We start from the raw sequence: 21,732 nt of genomic DNA on the forward strand, positions 1-21,732 counted from the left end.
AGTCAGGATGACGTGTGGGTTGGAGGGGAACTTGCACTTCGTGGTATTCCCATTTGTCTGCTCCCCTTGTCCTTCTAGTTGGTAGAAGTCACAGCTTTGGAAGGTGCTATCAAAGGAGGGTTGGCGAGTTGATGTAGTACATCATGAATTTGGTATAGGTATGTGTAGGTATCCTTTCTGGTCCTGGATGCAAATCAGGATGCATTGAAGATGAAGAAATTCACTTGCCCCCATTGATACAACAGGCTTATCCAGTAAATGATATAGTGAAGAAAGATTCTAGGTTCGATTTTCAAACAGTCCTGAGTTAGTTAATGTAATTTGGAAAAGATATGACTGCTTAGGGAATTGAAAATTGGTCAGAGTTCCTTAGGAAGCAACCATGTTCATTAAGGAAAATATTGCCAGGAGTTTAATGCCTATGGCATAACTGCAATGCTTAAAGATGTTTAATGACCTCACAAGAATTGTGAAGGTAAGTGTTTCATACTGTCTACTCACACCCTTAGCGTGTCCTGGCTCTCTAATGACAATATTAACCTCCTTCCCTTTCCTTTACTCTCCCACTCTCACTGTCCCACACCTCCACCTCCATCTCCTCAAACAAACCTACTACTCTGGCAATTCTCACTCACTTCCCCACATCTCTCATCTTACCAAACTATTGCATACCAAACTACTCTACAATGACAGGCACATTATCGAAACTTCTCACAAGGATGTCACTAACATACCCTCTTTCTTGCAAGACAGGGTCGCATGCAACTCGCTTCAGCAAGCTACTACTGAAGGAGGCTAAGCTTGCCTACAAATCCTACTGCACCTCCACCCCACGCCCCAACCCACAGAAGAAAACATGCTGACAACACGGAAAGAAGGAGAGCCATGACCCCAGCAGGGTTTCTTCACACTGTATATTCTTCATTTTTTCTTACTTCCATCTTACCATACACATATCGCATAACAAACTACAGGTACTTTCACCGACCATTTCTTTCTCTGCTCTCCCTCCAAAGTAAAATCTGACTCTTGTCCGTTTCTTTTATTTCAAGTGCTGAAGATGTGGAAATAGTGCAGCATCACTCAATCCAACCTTAGTAAGCACCAGCTCAGAAGCTGGCACCATGCACACTTTAGAGGAGGGGTTGCCACATAGCAAGTCCCAGGGCACAAGTATTCAGGAACTAGAAAAGCACTGGAGCCAACTGGCCAGAAGGTGCAATCACATCCTAGCACTGCAGCAGAAAACTCAGATGATCATTTCAAAGGCCCAGTCTATCAAAGAGGGCTGAAGGACATACCAGGTGCACTAGGTTGCCTGCCAGCAAGCTTGCACACAATGGTCCCAAACATAGAACATTCCAGCTCCAAATTGTGCTGAAGTTTCATGTAGATCATGGACCTCTGACTGTCTAGCAAGGAGTGGTCAGTTCCATGAACACAACTGATGCTCACCATGATGAAGGTGCTAATAAAAGCATTGACAGATTCCATGGTAACTGCTGCCATGGAATTTCAGACAGCTGCCATCTTGGCTCAGGGAGCCAGTTTTCCAGAGTGTCAATCACTCCTGCGCACAGTCACAGGCAGAGGTGCAGGAATGCTGAGTCACAGCCCCAAGAGAGTGGCATTGGCTCCATCTGAGAAACACCTATTGTCCTTTCTCAGGATAACTGCATACCTGTTCCTCTGCCATCCACTGCCCATTCTCCTGTTAATGCCACACAGTAAACTGGGCCAGGCTGCCCAGATCTTCACCAAGTTGCTGCCAAGCCCTCAAGGCCCAAAGCTGCTTGAGTTTGCCCAACATTACCTCATGAAATGTCCTTAATAAAATCTTAGCAACCATCCACATCCCACTGAAGAAACATTTCGTAGGAGCACTAGGATAGGTAAACTGCAGACTCTAACATGTAACTGTTGCAATCCACTTGGGGGTCCATAAACCAAAATAAGCAAATTTAACAAACAAACCCCAAATGAAGGAGTTGATGCAGTACATCTTGTTGATGGTACACACGACATCCACTGTGAACTGATGATGAAGGGAGTGAATGTTTAACCTATGGATTGGGTGTCAGTTAAGCAGGCTGATTTGTCCTGGATGGTGTTGAGCTTTTGAGGCGTATTGGAGATGCACTCATCGAGGCAAGTGGAACATATTCTGTCACACTTCTCACTTGTGCGTCAAAGGTGATGGAATGGCTTTGCTGAGTTATCCAACACAGAAAACCAACCTTTGATTAGCTCTTGTATCCACGGTGATTATATATCTGGTCCAGTTAAACTTCTGGTCAATGAAGACCACCTCCATCCCCCAACCCTACAACTGTAAATCAGTTGGTGTCTGATTTTGTCAGTGATTTTGGCTGTGGCCAATTGCAATTTGCTTGGAACAGTTGACTTAACTGGGAACTAACAGGCTGAAGTCTACACACTGTTATTCTCCATATGGTCCCCTACATCACATGTGTCACATATTCTGATCAGATTAGTGTTCCCCACTCATGTGTGTTATCGGATTAGGCAGAGTTTGTATACCCTTGCCCATGTGCTGGTTATTGAATTTTGCCAGGTAGTTCTGTGATATCAGATTGCAGACTCTTTCCCGAGCCTCCACCAAGGATGATCAACTGTCCTGTATTTAAGGGGATTGTCCCGGAATTAACATTGCTGTCCTGTGTCACAAACAGCAGGCACGGGGTTGGGCGGTCTGACAGGCCAGAGGGCGCGAAGGCAGGGGTCCGGGGGTGTATGGGGGTCCAGCAGGTCATTGGGGATGAGAGTGCGGATGGTCCAGGGTGGGGGAGGTGACGGGTCTGCAGGCCATGGGGGACAGGAGTGCAGGGGGTCCGGCAGGCTTGGGAATACTGGGGGGATCCAAGGGGGGCTGTGGGTTCTGGCAAGCCTGGGAGAGCATGGGGGATGGGGTACAGTTGGGGGGAGTTCTTGCAGGCCTGAGGGTACAGGGTCTCTGGCAGGCCTGGGAGAGCATGGTGTTTGGCAGGCCCAGGGGCACGGGATGTGTGGCAGGCCAGGGGCGTGGATAGGGCCCAACTGGTTCCTCAAATTCCCTGCCTTCCCGGTCATCAGTATCAAAAGCAGCACCTCCCCACCACCCCCGGACAAAGTGTCCCTTATTTATTTCCAGCAAAGTATGGCCGCCTCCACCTTCAATCCAATTAATTCAATTGACACAGCACAATAGCAGCTTGGTATGTAGGCATAGGAGAACTCAAGTTCCCATGGGTTTGTAGAGTTTCTGCAGGACCCTGACCCCTGTCCCATTTCCCACAATGCACTAGTGCTCCTTCCTGTCTATGCCATGCAGCTGCTGGATTGCAGCTCTGGCCTGGTTTTTAAAATAATCTTCAGTAAAAATTGAAGCATTTTGTCTGAAATATGCTGACACAAACTTAATCTTAGCTAGACTATCCACGGATTATTGCAATTGGATCAGGTTTTTACAAAAGGTTAGTGCATTAAGCTTTAAGACACAATTGTCTTCCTCTCTCCCTTCTCTCCCCATTCCTCCCACTCTCACACTCACTCTTCCCTTCCCCTACATATCTCTCCCCATCTCTCTCTCTCCTGTCCTCTCTCTCCCTATCTCTCTCTCTCTCTCTCTCCCCCTCCCCATCTCTCTCTCTCTCTCTCACCCCATCTCTCTCTCTCAGGTGCAATACTTTACTACAAAGTTCAGATATGGATCACATCTTAATCTCAAAGATGAGATTCTTCCCTGTAAGGGGCAGTTTTGGAAACCTCAACATTTGTTCTTATATTGAAAGAATATGCCTGGAAATGTGATGCCCTGGTCTGAAAGGTGAATCTAAAAATAATTCAGTCAAACTGAATTTGATTTCCCAATGTTTTGCTCTCTACAGACCCATCAGGAGATCATGAGTTGGGTAGTGGTGCGAGAGTCAAGGGTGCCAAGGATTCTCAACATCGCTGTTGAGGTACACAGCAGGGGTGACAATGTCCCCTCACGTGGGTCTGATGAGAGCGAAGAGGGCACAGGAGGATGCAGACATTGCTGGGTTATATGTTCTCTAGATATCTTGATTCTCCTTCGCAAATAGTCTTTGAGAACTAAAATGAAAGCATATGATGGCTGTGACTTTCTAAATGCCTATTTCTCTCTAATAGAAGAGTCTGGTTGAATGAAGGAGTGGCGAGACAGTCAGCTCACCACCATCAGGAGCGTTTGGATGGCAGTTGGAGAAAAGGAGCATGTGATTCGGATGCTGGCGCAGGTTTCCTGGCCCCAGGAGCAGGAAGAAACCTCCAGGCCTCAGGAGGTACCTAAGGCCCTCCCCCCTCAAACATTACAGCTTTGAAGGAGGGATAAGGAGATGAGGATGGTAAGAGAAGAGAGGGCATCCTTGTCCCGTTAGATTGAGAGCCTGGAGGAAGAGAGGGTAGCGTTGTACTGGAGAACATAGCTGCCAGAGGCTCAGAATGTAAAGCTACAAAATGAAATTGTGACACAGAATCAAGTGACCCATTTATTCTGTGACTAAAGCAGCATCAAAGGGGAAATTGATGCATAAATTTGCACTGGCCCAATGGCCTCCCAGAATGGCACTAAATGATTTTTCATCATGGCAGCAAGACTGTCAGTGGCAGCAGCAAGACTGTCAGTGGCAGCACCAAAACAACATCGAAGCAGTCATCCCCAAATGCTTCCAAGCCTTGGAGACACAGCTGGCGACCTGTATGGCTAGGTAATTAACCTTAAATGACTTTCAGAGCATCGCCTGAATTGTGGCTATGAGCCAGAATAGAGAATTGGCTGGCTGGCAAAAGACAGAGAGTCTGCATAAATGGGTCTTTGTCTGATTGGCAGGATGTGACTAGTGGAGTCCCATAGGGCTCTGTCCTGGGGCCTCAACTTTTTACAATTTATATCAATGACTTAGATGAGGGGAGCAAAGGCATGGTAGCTAAATTTGCAGACTACGCAAAGATAGGTAGGAAAGTATGTTGTGAAGAAGACATAAGGAGTTTGCAGATGGATATCACCATGACTCACTGGGGATAGTGCACTGTAATATCAAACTCCAGTTATCCTTTCTTTAGACAAAAATCCTTTATGTCTCTCATCTATCTTATTCATTTCACCTGCATTCACAGCAGTGTTTACCTCCAGACCCTTATTTGTAGTTAAAGCTACAATTTGATCCGTGGCATTTTCTTTGTCAGTTCGCTTTTTGGACGCACTCTTATGAACTCCAATGAGTCCCATGGGCTTCCCTCGCAACTTCCAGCATTCTGAACAAATGTGTCCCACTTTATCACAATGGAAACACTTAGGCCTTCGAGTTTCACCTCCACCCTCAGTTCCTTCCTTCCTGATCTGGGGATGAGATCTCAAGGTATTCCCAGCTATCCATTCTTTACCCTGGCTACTTGCCTTCCTTTCATTCTCCCACTTTCTATCCTTTTCAAATTTACGGGGGTGATGGAAAAAAGGTTTAGTTTTATGGATTAGCTCATAATCATCAGCCATTACTGCTGCCTGTCTAGCAGTTGCAATCCTTTGGTCTTCAACATGGGTTGTTATTGCAAAAGGTAGGGAGTTTTTAAATTCTTCCAAGAGAATTGTTTCTCTGAGAACTTTATAGGTAGCTTCAACTCCTAATGCTCGCATCCACCTGTCAAAACTACTTTGCTTAATCCTTTCAAATTCAATGTAAGTTTGCCCAGACTGTTTCCTTAAATGTCTAAACTTTTTTGTTTGCATGCTTCAGGGACCAACCCATATGTACTAAAAATGGCCTTTTTCCACATCATAATCCCTAGAAACCTCCTCTGACAGTGAAGCATAAATTTCCTGTGCTCTACCTGTCAATTTGCTCTGCATGGGCAATGTCCAGTTTTCCTTTGGCCAGTTCAACTGTTTAGCTACCTTCTCAAAAATAAAAATTGAATAAAGAATGCTTCAACATCCCTTTCCTCAAATTTTGGAAGAGCTTGTACAAATTTAAACATCTCCCCACTGGGTTCTGATCTGGAAATAAGTCCTGCCTCATCTACTGGCGTCTCTTTTTTAACTATCGGCATTTCAAGCTGAAATTCTCTTTCTTTTTCTCTTTCCTCCTTTTCTAACTTTACCATTTCTAACTCCCTTTGAAATGTCCTTTCTCTTTCCTTTTCTGCCTGTTCCCTTTGGAATGCCATTTTCTGCCTGTTCCATTTGGCATGCTCCCTCTCCTTTTCTTTTTCTTTCCCTGCTCTTTCTTTTTCTGCTGCTTTTAGTTCCAAATTTTTTTATTTGCAACTGAATTTGAGACCATTCTAATGAACCACCCCTTGGAGAACTCAGTCTCTTGGGTATTCCTTCCAATTTCAAATGCTGTGCCATCTATTCAATCATCTCTGCCTTCCTAGCTTTGGCAGGCAATCCTTCTTTTAATTTACTTGCCAATTCAATTAATCTGGCTTTTGGGATCCCTTGGAAAATCGTCAGGGACGTCTCTTCCACTTGCAGGAAAGCTTTAGCAGTTTCCAGTGCCATCTTATTTTTAACAGTACAAATCTGGTGTTTCCTTTTAGCTTTTATTACTTACTACACCCAAATCATCATTGTCTTTTGTTCCAAAATATCCCAGACCCGAGACCCAAACTTTGTCACGACTCACTGGGGATAGTGCAAGCCCCACTGTTCCCCAAGCCGCAACAAATGTGAAAAGTTTGACCAAACCACCAGATTGCCCCAAATCCACCTGTTTAATTTAGGATAACACAATACAAGCACCAGGTTTGTAAACTTAATAAATAAATAACCATTTATTGAACAATCTGTCATTAACCAGTGGCAAAAAGAAATATGAACTGCTAATTTCTAACTCTATAACCTAAACTCTATTCCTTCTTAAATCCCTAAACACTAACATACAAGACACATAAGACACACAAAAACATGGATTTTAAGGGTGGGATAAAACAGCTCAATAGCACCAATTCCAGAGTACAGGATTTGATGAGTTGATTTTGATCAATGTAGTTCAAATTCTTTTCAGTTCTTCTTGATGAAACGAGGTAATCTTCCAGCACCTTCAGTATTTAGTTCACTGGTTGAGCACTTGCCTTTCAATGTCTCTAACAGTGGGTTTCCCCTTTGCCTCTTGATGGGGGGTTTCAAAGAGAGAGAGCAGGTTATAGAGATATGAGGAGAAAAAGCCAGCTAGATATTATTGTGGAATTACTGGAATCTTATACACACAGGAGAGAGAGATTTTAGATCTTTTTCCTTTCAGGCTAGGAGCTATTCTGCTGCACGGCTCTCACACCAACCCTGGTCACCTGGTCAAGAGCCAATTAAAATGTTTTTGCCAGGCAGTTCCCTTGGCCCAGGACTCCTTTCTGGCACCATCCTGACTTTCATGGCACACTCTGTTTCAGGACTGCAACATTGTATATATCTCTCATCCTCTTCCAGTGGACATATCTTTCAAACTGCAGCCATTGTAATTTTAATCCACAGTCCAACAGAAAATAAAAAAGATATGTTCCTTACAATATGAATAAGTTGAGTGAGTGGGCAAAAATCTGGAAGACGTAGTATACTGTGGGAAAATGTGAAGTTTTTACTTTGGCAGGAAGAATAAAAAGCAGAGTATTACTTAAACAAAGAATGACCACAGAATTCCGTGGTGTAGAGGGATCTAGGTGTTCTCATCATGAGTCATAACATGTCAGTATGCAGGTACAGCATGTAATCAAGAAGGCTAATGGAATGCTATATTTTATTGCAAGAGGAATTGAACATAAAAGTAAGGATGTTATGCTTCAATTATACAGGGCATTGGTGAGACTGCATCTCAAATAGTACATGCAGTTTTGGTCTCCTTATTTAAGGAAAGATGTAAATGCATTGGAGACAGTTCAGAGGAGGTTTACCAGATTGATACCTGGAGTGAGTGGGTTGTCTTATGAGGATAGGTTGGACTGTCTGAGCTTGATTCCACTGGGGTTTAGAAGAGTGAGGGATGACTTGATTGACTATATAAGATCCTGAACGGTAATGACAAGGTGGATGTGGAAAGTATGTTTCCTCTTGTGGGTAAGTCCAGAAGTAAGGGGCACTATTTTAAAATTAGAGATGAGAATTTTTTTCTCTCTCAGAGGATTGTGCAACTTTGGAACTCTGCCTCAGAATGCAGTGGAAGTGAGGTCACTGAACATTTTTAAGGCAGAGGTAGATTCTTAGTGGCAAGGGAATCCAAGGTTGTCGGGGGTTGATAGGAATGTAGAACTCAAAATACAAACAGATCAGCCATGATCTCATTGAATGGCAGAGCAGGCTTAAGGGACCGAATTTCTGCTCCTATTTCGTATGTTTTTAAATGCTTATAGAAGTAGATCGAGACAACAGTACCGATTGCAGTGGTAAACCTGCACAGTGTCAATTCACTGGTAAGTGAACCTTAACAACTAATCTATTGACATATGTGATACTTTACGTCTTTAGATATGGGATATTGATCCGTCCCTGATTTTATTAACAGATGCAATTGTTGGGTTGCATTGAGATCCCCAAATGACTCTGGGGTTCTGCCCAGAGCCAGAGGACGAATTTATTTGCTATGTAATGTTTAATTTAATTGTGTTTTTCCAATAAAAGTTTGAACTTTACAGTTACAGTAAGTCTTTCAGTTTCTTCACTGGGTAATTCCCGATTGCACACATCATCGTGCTGATGCACAAGACGTGGGTTCGCCAATTACCTTTCATAAATTGGGCTCAACCTGGATAAGCAAAAATAACAGGTTTTACAGATGGGGATGGGGATGGAGGAGCCAACCAGTGATGACTGTTTCCAAATGGCAACAGTCAACCGACGGCGCCAGCTGTTTCCAATTGGGAAGTGACAGCTGCCGCAACTGTGGTCAAAGGTTTTCAACGGGTTTTAGTTCTGGGATGATGGCTGCTTCAGCGGTTGAACTGTTTTCTCTTCTGGGTTAAGTTGAGGTAATTGCTGTTTCTATATATTTTGTTTGTCTAGCTTTTCATAGCAGGCGTGACATTCATACTACACACGGAAATACTTGTCACACAGTATAAAATCAGCTTTTAGGTATGTGGCTAATACAGGGAATTGTTTGTCACCTCGCCTTTTCGCGATTTGGTGCCTGAACAGAGGGATGTGTTTTCTTCAATACGGGTTACTACTCACATCCTGTTCCTCCCACATATCCAGCAGTTTCTCCAACCCCAAGATTAAACTTGGCAGCTCCCTGGTCTCTCAGTGAAAACTTGGCGAAGTTGGCAGAAGACTTGAGGCGGGGAAGGTAGTGATTGAGGGGGCGATCAGGGTGAGGGAGCATCTCGTGTGGCCAGAGTGAGCGCGGGGCGGGGCGGGGGGGGGGAGGGGGGGTTTGTTTTTTGAGGTGGAGAGGTTTTGGTATGTAGGAGTTAACCTGATGACAGGCCAACCCTCACGGGACAGAGGGTCGGTGGCGGAATATATAGCCACATGTGGTTTCAGGTATGAAGTACTTCATCTCTCTTTCGCCATTGCCGCTTTGTTTGAGGTAGGCATTAACCTGCCGTGTGTGTGTGTGTGTGTGTGTGTTTGTTTTTTTTTTGATCAGAGACATTCCTGGTGGTGATTGGGAAAGACTCAGCCCTTCCTCTGCCTCCCTGTCTTTCGGTATGGCAAACGAGACCGCCGTGGGCAACGAGAGCTGCGAGAACAACACGAGCATCAGCGCGGACGCCGGGCCAGCTGTCAGCGCCTTGATGTTCGCCGCTGGCGTGCTAGGCAACGTGCTGGCGCTGATCGTGCTGGGAGTCCACAAGAGGGGCAACCGGAGTAAGGTGTCGCTGTTCCACATCTTGGTGAGCAGCCTGATCGTCACCGACCTCATGGGGACCCTGCTCATCAGCCCCGTGGTCCTGACCGCTTACGGCAAGAGGCGCTCGCTGAAGGAGCTCAACCTGTGCGACTACTGCGCCTTCGCCATGGCTTTCTTCGGGCTCACCTCCATGTTCATCCTGTTCGCCATGGCCCTGGAGCGCTGCCTGTCCATCAGCTGCCCATACTTCTACAGGCGCCACATCAGCAAGCGCTGCGGCCTGGTCGCCATCCCGATCATCTGCGTCTTCTGCACCTTCTTCTGCTCGCTGCCGCTGCTGGGCTTTGGGGTGAACACCCAGTACTGCCCCGGAACCTGGTGCTTCATCAAGATGGAAGTCCGGTTGCTGCCGGTGAAGCACCGCGTTTATTCCTTGTCCTATGCCATGCTGATGAAGGTGCTGATCGTTTCCATCCTGCTGTGCAACGTTTCCGTTATTGTCAGCCTCTGCCGCATGTACCAGAAGCAAAGGACACGGAGATGCTCGAGGGTATCCCACACAAGAAACGATCGGGTTTCTCAATCGGAAGAAGTGGATCACCTCATCCTTTTAGCCATAATGACAATTACTTTCGTTGCCTGTTCTGTGCCCCTCACGGTGAGTGCCAGTCCATCTGTCTTAATCTCCCCCATGGCATTTTTTGAACTTGGCGTGCGGCTTTTCTCTTGAGGCACCTAATTGGCAGCAAGAAAGTAAACGAGCCAACGAGTTTGGGTGTTGCTTACATAGTGGATTGGATGTAAGAAAGCAGTGGGACGAGCAAAAAGAAAATGCGCTTAGATTGAGGGCTGTGGGAGTTTTCATAAAAACGTGCAAAGCTCTGTTCCAGAATTGTATTAACCATAGGAAGGAAGGGCAAAGTCAGTACAACTCCTATAGTTTGACTTAATCAGTGGGAATTTTAGTGGAGTGTGGCATGATCCAACCCACCAGGCTCCGTGTTTCAGACCAGCTTGTCATAGCAACCCAGAGAGTCAATTACCACCCATTTACCAAACTTACTCAGTAGTTTTTGGAAAGGGGGGGAAGTGGAGAATAGCTGACACCTGAGGAGATGTCCCCAGTATAGGTTAATACAATCAAGGGAGGATAGAATATTTAAGGGGTAGAAAAAGAAACTATAATCTAATCATAATGCCAATCACAAAAAATATTAGCCAAAATTATAACCAAACCAGTGTACTTTACATTCACCCCTGATAACAACATGTCAGATATTTTAAAATTCATGCAAAAGTAGAATTTTACATGTACCATATACATTAAATTTGTTCAACTTGACATTTTCTGATTCTCAGTTACACACACTTTTATTAATTCAGGATTTTAGTATTGTTTATTTGTTCATGGGATGTGGGCGTTGTTGCCCTGGTTAGCATTTATTACCCTTCCCTAATTGCCCTTGATCAGAGGGTATTTAAGAGTCAACCACATTGCTGGGGTCTGGAGTCACATGTAGGCCAGACCAGGTAAGATTTCCTTCCCTAAAGGACATTAGTGAACCAGATGGGTAGTTAATTTGGTTGAGTTAAAATTATGAGGAAATGTCCATGACATCATAAGAACATAGGAACATAAGACCATAAGACCATAAGACATAGGAGCAGAAATTAGGCCATTCGGCCCATCGAGTCTGCTCCGCCATTCAATCATGGCTGGTAAGTTTCTCAACCCCATTCTCCCGCCTTCTCCCCCTAACCTTTGATCCCCTTACCAATCAAGAACCTATCTATCTCCGTCTTAAATACACTCAATGACCTGGCCTCCACAGCCTTCTGTGGCAATGAATTCTATAGATTCACCACTCTCTGGCTAAAGAAGTTTCTCCTCATCTCTGTTCTAAAAGATTTTCCCTTCACTCTGAGGCTGTGCCCTTGGGTCCTAGTCTCTCCTACTATTGGAAACATCTTCCCCATGTCCATTGTATCCAGGCCTTTCAGTATTCTGTAAGTTTCAATCGGATCCCCCCTCATCCTTCTAAACTCCATCGAGTATAGACGCAGAGTCCTCAAACGTTCCTCATATGTTAAGCCTTTCATTCCTGGGATCATTCTCGTGAACCTCCTCTGGACCCTCTCCAGGGCCAGCACATCCTTCCTGAGATACAGGGCCCAAAATTGCTCATAATATTCTAAGTGTGGTCTGACCAGAGACTTATAAAGCCTCAACAAAAACAAAAATACCTGGAAAAACTCAGCAGGTCTGACAGCATCTGCGCAGAGGAACACAGTTAACGTTTCGAGTCCATATGACTCTTCAACAGAACTAAGGAAAAATAGAAAAGAGGTGAAGTATAAGCTGGTTTAAGGGGGGGGGTGGGACAAGTAGGACTGGATAGGGGGCCAGTGATAGGTGGAGATAACCAAAAGATGTCATGAACAAAAGGACAAAGAGGTGTTGAAGCTGGTGATATTATCTAAGGAATGTGATAATAACGGTACAGACAGCCCTAGTGGGGGTGGGGTGGGGGGAAAGGATCGAAATAGGCTAAAAGGCAAAGATAAAACAATGGATGGAAATACATTTAAAAATAATGGAAATAGGTGGGAAAAGAAAAATCTATATAAATTATTGGAAAAAAGGGGGATCGGAAAGGGGGTGGGGATGGAGGAGAGAGTTCATGATCTAAAATTGTTGAACTCAATATTCAGTCCGCAAGGCTGTAAAGTGCCTAGTTGGAAGATGAGGCAATGTTCCTCCAGTTTGCGTTGAGCTTCACTGCCTTATAAAGCCTCAACAGCACATTCCTGCTTTTATATTCTAGTCCTCTCAAAATAAATGCCAACATTGCATTTGCCTTCCTAACTACTGACTCAACCTGCAAATTAACCTTAAGAGAATCCTGGACTAGGACTCCCAAGTCCCTTTGCACTCCAGATTTCTGAATTCTCTCCACATTTAAAAAATAGTCTATGCCTCTACTCTTCCTACCAAAGTGCATGACCTCACATTTCCCTACGTTGTATTCCATCTGCCACTTCTTTGCCCATTCTCCTAACTTGTCTAAACCCTTCTGCAGCCTCCCCGCCTCCTCAATACTATCCGTCCCTCCACCTATCTTTGTATCATCTGCAAACTTAGCCAGAATGCCCTCAGTTCCTTCATCTAGATCATTAATGTATAAAATTAAAAGTTGTGGTCCCAACACTGACCCTTTCAGAACTACAGGAGTAGGCTATTTGGCCCCTTGAGCCTGCTTTGCCATTGAGCTAAATCATGGCTGATCTCCTACTTCAATGCCATCTTCCCACACTATCCCTTTTTCCCTTAATGTCATTGGTATCTAGAAATCTATAAACCTATGCTTTAATTAATTAATTGCATTAATAAATAAACTACTATACTATACATAGGTGTCATGGTAAATTATTGCTAAATTATATCAGTTGTATTTCTGATGCCATTGTCATGATCCCCATAGGCCTATAACTTTTAAAAAAGAGATTCAAACTTCCAGTTGATAGCTGAAAGAATGATACGAGAAGTTTTCACATTTTAAAACTTTCATTATAACTTTCATTATAACCTCCTCTGGAGGCCCCCAGCATCACAGGTGCCAGTCTTCACTCCACGTGATATCAAAAAACGGCTGAAGGCGCTAGATACGGCCAAGGCTATGGGCCCTGACAATATTCTGGCAATAGCACTGAAGACTAGTGCTCCAGAACTTGTGGCGCTCCTAGCCAAGCTGTTCCAGTACAGCTAAAACACTGGCATGTACCCGGCTATGTGGAAAATTGCCGAGGTATATCCTGTACACAAAAAGCAGGACAAATCCAACCCAGCCAATCACCGCCCCATCAGTCTACACTCCATCATCAGTAAAGTAATGGAAGGGGTCATCAACAGTACTATCAAGCAGCACTTGCTTAACAATAACCTGCTCACTGATGCCCAGTTTGGGTTTCGCCAGAGCCACTCAGCTCCTGACCTCATTACAGCCTTGGTTCAAACATGGACAAAAGAGCTGAACTCCCAAGGTGAGGTGAGAGTAACTGCCCTTGATATCAAGGCAGCATTTGACTGAGTGTGGCATCAAGGAGCCCTAGCAATACTGGAGTCAATGGGAATCAGGGGGAAAACTCTCCACTGGTTGGTGTCATTCCTAGCACAAAGGACGATGGTTGTGGTTGTTGGAGGTCAGTCATCTCAGCTCCAGGACATCACTGAAGGAGTTCCTCAGGATAGTGTCCTAGGCCCAAACACCTTCAGCTGCTTCATTAATTACCTTCCTTCCATCATAAGTTCAGAAATGGGGATGTTCGCTGATGATTGCACAATGTTCAGCACCATTTGCGACTCCTCAGATACTGAAGCAGTCCATGTCCAAATGCAGCAAGACCTGGACAATATCCAGGCTTGGGCTGACAAGTGGCACGTAACATTCGCGCCACACAAGTGTCAGGCAATGACCATCTCCAACAAGACAGAATCCAACCATCGTCCCTTGTTCAATGGCATTACCATCACTGAATCTCCCACTATCACCATCCTGGGGGTTACCATTGACTAGAAACTGAACTGGACTAGCCATATAAATATTGTGGCTACAAGAACAGGTCAGAGGCTAGGAGGAATTGTGCGACCAATAACTCACCTCCTGACTCCCCAAAGCCTGTCCGCCATCTACAAGGCACAAGTCAGGAGTGTGATGGAATATTCCCCACTTGCCTGGATGAGTGCAGCTTCTACAACACTGAAGAAGCTGGACACTGTCCAGGACAAAGCAGTGCACTTGAGTGGCAGCATGTCCACAAACATTCACATACTCCACCACCGACCCACAGTAGCAGCAGTGTGTACCATCTACAAGATGCACTGCAGGAATTCACCAAGGCTCCTTGGACAGCAACTTCCAAACCCATGACCACTATCGCCTAGAAGGACAAGGGCAGCAGATAGATGGGAACAACACCACCTGGGAGTTCCCCTCCAAGTCACTCACCATCCTGACTTGGAAATATATCGCCGTTCCTTCACTGTCGCTGGGTCAAAATCCTGGAACTCCCTTTCTAACAGCACTGTGGGTGTACCTACACCACATGGACTGCAGCAGTTCAAGAAGGCAGCTCACCACCATCTTCTCAAGGGCATCTAGGGATGGGCAATAAATGCTGGCCCACCAGCGAAGCCCACATCCCATGAAAGAATAATAAAAAAGCATTATTGACTAAACACTACTTTCTTTTTGTAGGCAACTTATACTTTAAACTACAGAAAGGAACATTCCCCTTTTATACTTATAACCCATTGTACTCTCCACAGTATTACAGTCCTTATAACATACAGTCCACATTGCTCCTGGCTTCCAATGGGTTCCTGTGTCCTTATTTCCTAAGTAGCAACTTCGAGTGACTGTCTCCAGGCGCTTTCCTCAATTTTTGAAGAGTGTCTTCACCATCTGTTCTGGCGCTTCTTCCAGGGCCAAGATGGCTGCAGGATGTGGGTCTTCGAATAGAGACCGTCTCCCTCCTGCATTCAGCAGTGGTAGCTCACAAAGCTTCACCTCTACTGATCACTACTGTCTGTCTTGTGATATTCGTTGATTTGTAGGGAAGCCTGTAACTGATCTCAACAATGCTTTCCTCCACACTCTACCCATGGCAATGTGAAATATATTGGCCTTGTCTATAGGTAGAACTGCTAATTAGCTATCCTTGACCTCCAACTCTCTTTCGTCTTTGAAGTAAATGGACAGTTTACAGCACAACTCTTCACAACTTTTAACATCTTTCTGGGACTGGCAGAGTCATAGTGTCCATTGTGAACACACGAGCTGCTGCCATTGTCTCCAAGTGTAAATACCTTGCACCATTTTCCCCTAAATTTTCCTTTGAAGGCTAACAATCAAACCACCCAGGCTTATTGTTTGGCAGACTTCAGAACAGGTCACATGACCCTCTTCATTTTGCCCTAAATTTAAAAATACAGTCCCAAAAGATAACAATCATATAAACCTCATAATTATAACACTATTAATATTACTTAACTATACATACCTTTAAAATGGTTGAAAATTTAAGGATGGAAATGTTAAGCTTCCTGAATAAGGTTGTACTTTTTTTTAGTAATTTAAATGGCATCTTCATGTATGACCTTCATTTCACATGAGGACAGAAGAATCATTGTCAGTCATAAAATTAATTTATGTAGTTGCCAATGTATGTACAGCATTTCTATGACATCATAGGAACATAGGAGCAGGAAGAGGCTATTTGGCCCCTTGAGCCTGCTCTGCCATTTAACTAGATGGTGGCCGATCTTCTACCTCAACGCCATTGTCCCGCACTTTCCCATATCCCTTAATGTCATTGGCATCTAGAAATCCATATACCTCTGCTTTGAATATGCTGAATGTCTGATCCTCCACATCATCTATTATCATCTCCATGATCCTGAAACAGGCTTTATAAATTTGAATGCAAGTCATAATGGTAGAGTTTTGTTCATTCTTGCAGGTCCTAAGGCTGGCTGAATGATTGTTTAAAATAAATTACCAGGCAACTTAGTTAATTGAAAAGTGTAAAAGTAGTAATTTTGGCTATTTTTTGGATTTTTCTACTATCTATTCAAATGCAACATCCAACTGTAACAACATGAAATTACTGCCAGATGATAGGTTGCCTTTTAAATCCACAGTGTAAGAAAATATTTTAATGAAGAGAAAACAAATCGCTTGCATTTTTAAAAAAAATAAGATTTGCACATCGATGCCCTTAAAAACTGGTTTTAAAACTCCAATATAAACAACTATGAAACATAATATTAAGGTTATCATATTTTAAGCTTATTTTAAACAGCAACAAGTTGGGGCAGTACCAGAACCAGAACGGTTTCTTAACAGTCCGTTGGAATTGAGGATAACTTGCTTCCACTCCTGTTCTGAGATGGCTGATAAGTTCAGTGCATGATCTGCGGACTCTGCCGCATGTGGGGCAGATAGAGCTTGAAGGGTCGGATAGATGAGTTGTTGGGAGGCTTGTGTGCACTCTCTGATGCCTCAACTTCATCTCTGTGAGTTCCCCACAAAGCCTCAACGTGTTTGGTACCTTCCTGAATGAACCTTCGCCATTTTGGTCAATCACAACTCAGGAACTCCCATGTGTCTGCAAGGATGTTTGACCTCTTCAGGAATGCTTTGAGGACATCCCTAAAGCATTTCTGCTGTCCTGGGAGTATTCTGCTGCAACTAAGTTCTGAGTAGAGCAGTTGCTTCAGGCATCTGGTATCAGGCATACAAATGACTGTCTCTTTCCTCTTGAAAAGAGAAGGCTGAGGAGTAAGTTAATAGAGGTATTTAAAATTATGAAGAAGAACAAATATAAGATAGTAACCTAGGAATCAAGTAGGGAGTTCAGAAAAAAATTCTTCACCCAGAGAGTGGTGAGAATGTGGAACTAGCTAGCACAGGGAGTAGCTGAGGTGAATAGTACAGATATATTAAAGCTAGGTAATCATACAAGGCAGGGGGTAAATGAGGGAGAATGGAAGGCCTGTTTCTGTATTGTTTATTTTATGTAATTCTATGTTTGATCTCTTTATATTTATTCTAGGTTCGTGCATACATCGGGGCAATTTATACAGACGACAAGTACCACGACCATAATGCTGACCTTCAAGCTCTCCGATGCTTGTCATTTAATTCAATAATTGATCCATGGGTTTTTATTATTCTAAATACATCTAAGGTTAAAAAGATGGTGTCCAAGATACTGTGCTGTAAAATTGTTTCTAAAAGCTCCAGACTACAGGCTACATCTTCCATAAGGACTGAAATGTTCAAACAAGAGTCACTTTGGAACAGACAGTCCTGATACTTCTTACTGTTTTGAAGATTTTCCTGAAATGTAGTAGTCACCATTCAACCTGTTAGACCAAAAGGTACACTTTTGGCACAGGGTGGGAGTTGGCAAAGCATTTTGCTTTCTGATTGTTACACTGAGTAAGAGGACGTTTTATAGGAGAAGGAGCAGGAGAAGAAGCTGTACAGAGGACTTAATTCTGATGACCATACAGACACTGACTGTCAAACATCATATTTACGTCTCTGATTTTTCAGATATTTGGAAAAGTACTGTGATGTTTATAATTTTAATTTCAGAATTGAATAGTAGATAATATTTAAATTAATATTTTTCTACATACTTGTAATTTTTCAGCCTTTCAAAAATATTTAACCTGCTCACAAGGTTGTTTGGTGTATTGCTGCTGTATGCAGTTTTGCTTCCAGTTAAATATATAGAGGTGCATTTCACTAGGTCTATTATATAAGGATACTCAAGTTAAAATCTAGATGTTTACCAAACTTTATGACCAAAATAAGAATAATTATTTATTCTGTGTTTTAAACTAATCCCCACATTAAGACTCACTACTGTCACCAAGCTGCTGTCTGTGTTGGGAGAACAGGAAAATATACATTATGATTCAGAATTAATTAATGGATGTTTGTGCTGGGACAGATTCACAAATCGTCCCAAATGGAGGCTAATTGAACAGCTGATAATTCTCTACCAATGTCCAGTATCAGACGTAGCTGGAAAATGAACTTGGACACATCAGTTAGAATTCAAATGTTCTGCAATAGAGCCATGGAGCCAACTAAATGTGTTTCCAAAAAGTGTCTTCTGATCTACTAAAAGTACATTTTATATTTAGCATAGATTCCTTCTTGTATCATATGGTTAAAACCCTGTTTTTCACTCAGTCAAAAATTGACTTACATTATGTATTTTTTAAATTAAGAAGTTATTGATCTTGTTTCTGTCCTGTTTTACAAATGTTCAGCAGGATAATAAGACATCTACATGTTTCCTTTTGAATCTGTAGCTTTGCAGAGTTGATTTTGAACATTGTACACAGTATGACATGGTACATCCAGAAATATGCAGGAATTTTGAATAGATTTTCATTGGTGATAATGCAGCTTAATTTTGCACTGTAATTGTAAAGCATAGAGCTAATTTATGGATCAGTTGCTTCTGGAACCAGTCTGGTTCTGAAACCAGCTGATGGAATAAGCCCTCATATATGTATCTCATAAAATGTTTCAAATATAAAACTACACATAAAGTTATTGCAAACTGTACATGCACACTACTAGTAGTACATCAAATTACAAATTCAAGTATGAATGCTACAGGTCTATCAACTTAAGCCTTAAGTTTCATTAATATACATGATGCAAATTGCATTGTGAATATATATTTCTATTTTTGGTTGTACACTGTGTGATGGAACCTTTCTAATGTGTTGCAAAGAATCTTTCCATAAACATGCAGGGTCTTGTGTTTTTTTTCTTTGTTTGCCTCTCCCATGAGATTTCATTCCTGAAGTGGTGCTATGGGAACTAAAGGGAGGGAGGGAGGGAAGTGTTTCATCATGATGCTCATCATAGCATGAGGCAGACTTGATGAACCAATTGATCTTTTTTTGCCCATCAATTTCACGTGTTGTAACATCACAAATTAATGCAACAATGGAAAGCTCAATTGGCACAATAAAAGTTTCTAGAACACTCCTAAAACAGAAAGAAACCCTTTACAGAGTTCCCATGAGTCATGGAAAAACCTGGAAAAGTCATGGAATTTGTAAATGACTTTTCCAGGCTGAAACTTTCCAGAAAAGTAATTGAAAAGTCATGGAATTTTATAAAGGCTGGGATGAGACTTTTCTAGCTTTGGGCAGAATTTCAACCTTTGCCAATGTTTTTTTCTGACGTCCATTTCCTCTCCCTAATCGCTGGAATCCAGTACAGATATTTCATTTCTCCTCCTACCTGGCCTCACCGCCACTGCTGATTGGCTGCTTTGGATACTATTTGGCCCACAGCTGTCATTGGCTGAGTGGTAAGTGCCAGGTTCCCCAGTCCCTCCCTTTTCTTTTGCATGCTTCATGTGAGGAGAGGTGTGTTTGTTGGGCTTAAGTGCAGATTTTTGTTGCGGAGGCAGAGGACTCAGTGGGCGTTTACTTTCGAGTTGGTGCAACGCGAGCAAGGTAAGGCAGAGCAGGAACAAGTACCCAGTGAAGGAGACGACATCTAAAATGATCCTGCATGGCTACAGTCAAGACCCATTTGCTTCGATCTTTCGAATGAGACTCTGAAAATTTCTCCACCAACATGGAAAACTCATGGAATTGTATTAAAGGCGCAGTATCTCTGATTGAAACTTCCATAGAAATTGAGGTTGGCTTACAAATTAAATACCTCTTATGTAAGGCTCCAGGCTTTCAACACATGCAGGGAAATGTAGCTTTTTATTTACAAAATAAAAAGTGGGTAAAAACTGGGAGGAGGAGAATGGGCTTGCGTGTTCCAGATGAATATGCAGGGGTAAAAATGTTCTGAAAATCTTGGTTAAAACGTACAACTAATTTATATTCACTATTTTGAGACAAGTAACCATAATTAATCTAAAACCAGTAAAAACACGTTTAGTAATACATAGCCGAATATATCTCTCCTACTCGTAAGTCTGCAGTGCATGCCATGTGATGCTTTATATAAGGCAATATAAAATAAAAGGTACAATTCTAAAAAGGATATCGGAGCAGAGGGGCCTGAGAGTACATGTGCACAAATCATTGAAGGTGGCAGGACAGGTTGAGAATGCAGTTACTGAAGCATACAAGATCCTGACCTTTATAGGTAGGGGCATAGGGTTCAAAAGCAAGGTGGTTATGATAAACCCTGGTGTGGCTGCAAGTAATGTCACTGGACTAATAATCCAGAGGCTGAAGCTAATGCTATGGAGACAGGGGTTCAAATCCCACCAGAGCAGCTGATGGAATTTAAATTCAATTAATAAATCTGGAATTAAAAGCTTAGTCTCTGTAATGGTAAGCATGAAATCAATGTTGATTGTTCTAAAAACCCATCTGGTTCACTAATGCCTCTGAAAGAAAATCTGTTGCCCTTACCTGGTCTTATCATCCATTACCCACAATAATGTGGTTCACTCTTAACTGTGCTCTGAAATGGCCTAGCAAACTGCTACAAAATCAAAAAATGAAACCGGATGGACCACCTGGAAACAACAATGGCAAACCCAGCCCTGTCGACCCTGCAAAGCCCTCCCTACTAACATCTGGGGTTTGTGCCAAAACTGGGAGAGTGGTCCCAAAGACTGATCAAGCAACAGCCTGACATAGTCATACTCACCAAATCATACCTTACAGATAATGTCCCAGACACTACCATTCCTGGTATGCCCTGTCCCACCAGCAGGACAGACCCACCAGTGGTGGTGGTAGCAGTGGTTTACAGTCAATAGGGAGTTACTCTGGGAATTGTCAACATTGACTCCTGACTCGATGAGGTCTCATGACATCAGACCAAATATGGGCAAGGAAACCTCCTGCTGATTACCACCTACCATGCTCCCTCCACACCCCTCAGCTGATGAATCAGTACTCCTCCATGTTGAACACCAATTGGAAGAAGCAATGAGGGTGGCAAGATGGGAAACTTAAATGTACGTCACCAAGAGTGGCTCAGTAGCACCATTACTGACCAAGCTGGCTGAACCCTAAAGGACATAGCTGTTAGACTAGGTCTGCAGCAGGTGATGAGAAAATCAACAAGAGGGGAAAAACCTACTTGACCTCATTCTCACCAATCTACACGTTGCAGGTGCATCTGTTCATAACAGTATTGGTAGGAGTGATGAAATCCCATCTTCACATTGAGGAAACCCTCCATTGTGTTGTGTGGCACTGTGCGAAATGGGATAGATTTTGAACAGTGTTACCAACTCAAAACGGGGCATCTATGAGACACTGTGGGTTATCAGCAGCAGCAACAGTATTGTATTTAACCACAATCTGTAATCTCATGGTTTAGCGTATACCCCACTCTACCATTAC

At 43.1% G+C, this 21,732-nt stretch overlaps 1 protein-coding gene across 1 annotated transcript; it reads left to right on the forward strand.

Annotated features, from left to right (window-relative positions):
• Positions 1-9,395: 9,395 nt before the first annotated feature.
• LOC144693142 (prostaglandin E2 receptor EP2 subtype-like) lies at positions 9,396-20,157 on the forward strand. Its single transcript, XM_078562618.1, has 3 exons — positions 9,396-9,496; positions 9,603-10,464; positions 17,421-20,157. Exons 1-3 carry the CDS (start codon positions 9,432-9,434, stop codon positions 17,679-17,681), a joined length of 1,188 nt encoding a protein of 395 aa, XP_078418744.1. The 5' UTR covers positions 9,396-9,431; the 3' UTR covers positions 17,682-20,157.
• The last annotated feature ends 1,575 nt before the right edge of the window (positions 20,158-21,732 follow it).

Source organism: Cetorhinus maximus, chromosome 18 (assembly GCF_964194155.1).
Source record: "Cetorhinus maximus chromosome 18, sCetMax3.hap1.1, whole genome shotgun sequence".
NCBI lineage: Eukaryota > Metazoa > Chordata > Chondrichthyes > Lamniformes > Cetorhinidae > Cetorhinus > Cetorhinus maximus.

Bases quoted from the DNA above. Each gene is read 5' to 3' on its own strand.
- LOC144693142 (XM_078562618.1), top strand. From the start codon at position 9,432: ATGACAGGCCAACCCTCACGGGACAGAGGGTCGGTGGCGGAATATATA. The intron at 9,497-9,602 runs GTATGAAGTACT...TTTTTTGATCAG, and splicing joins ATAGCCACATGTGGTTTCAG to AGACATTCCTGGTGGTGATT. The intron at 10,465-17,420 runs GTGAGTGCCAGT...TATTTATTCTAG, and splicing joins CCTGTTCTGTGCCCCTCACG to GTTCGTGCATACATCGGGGC.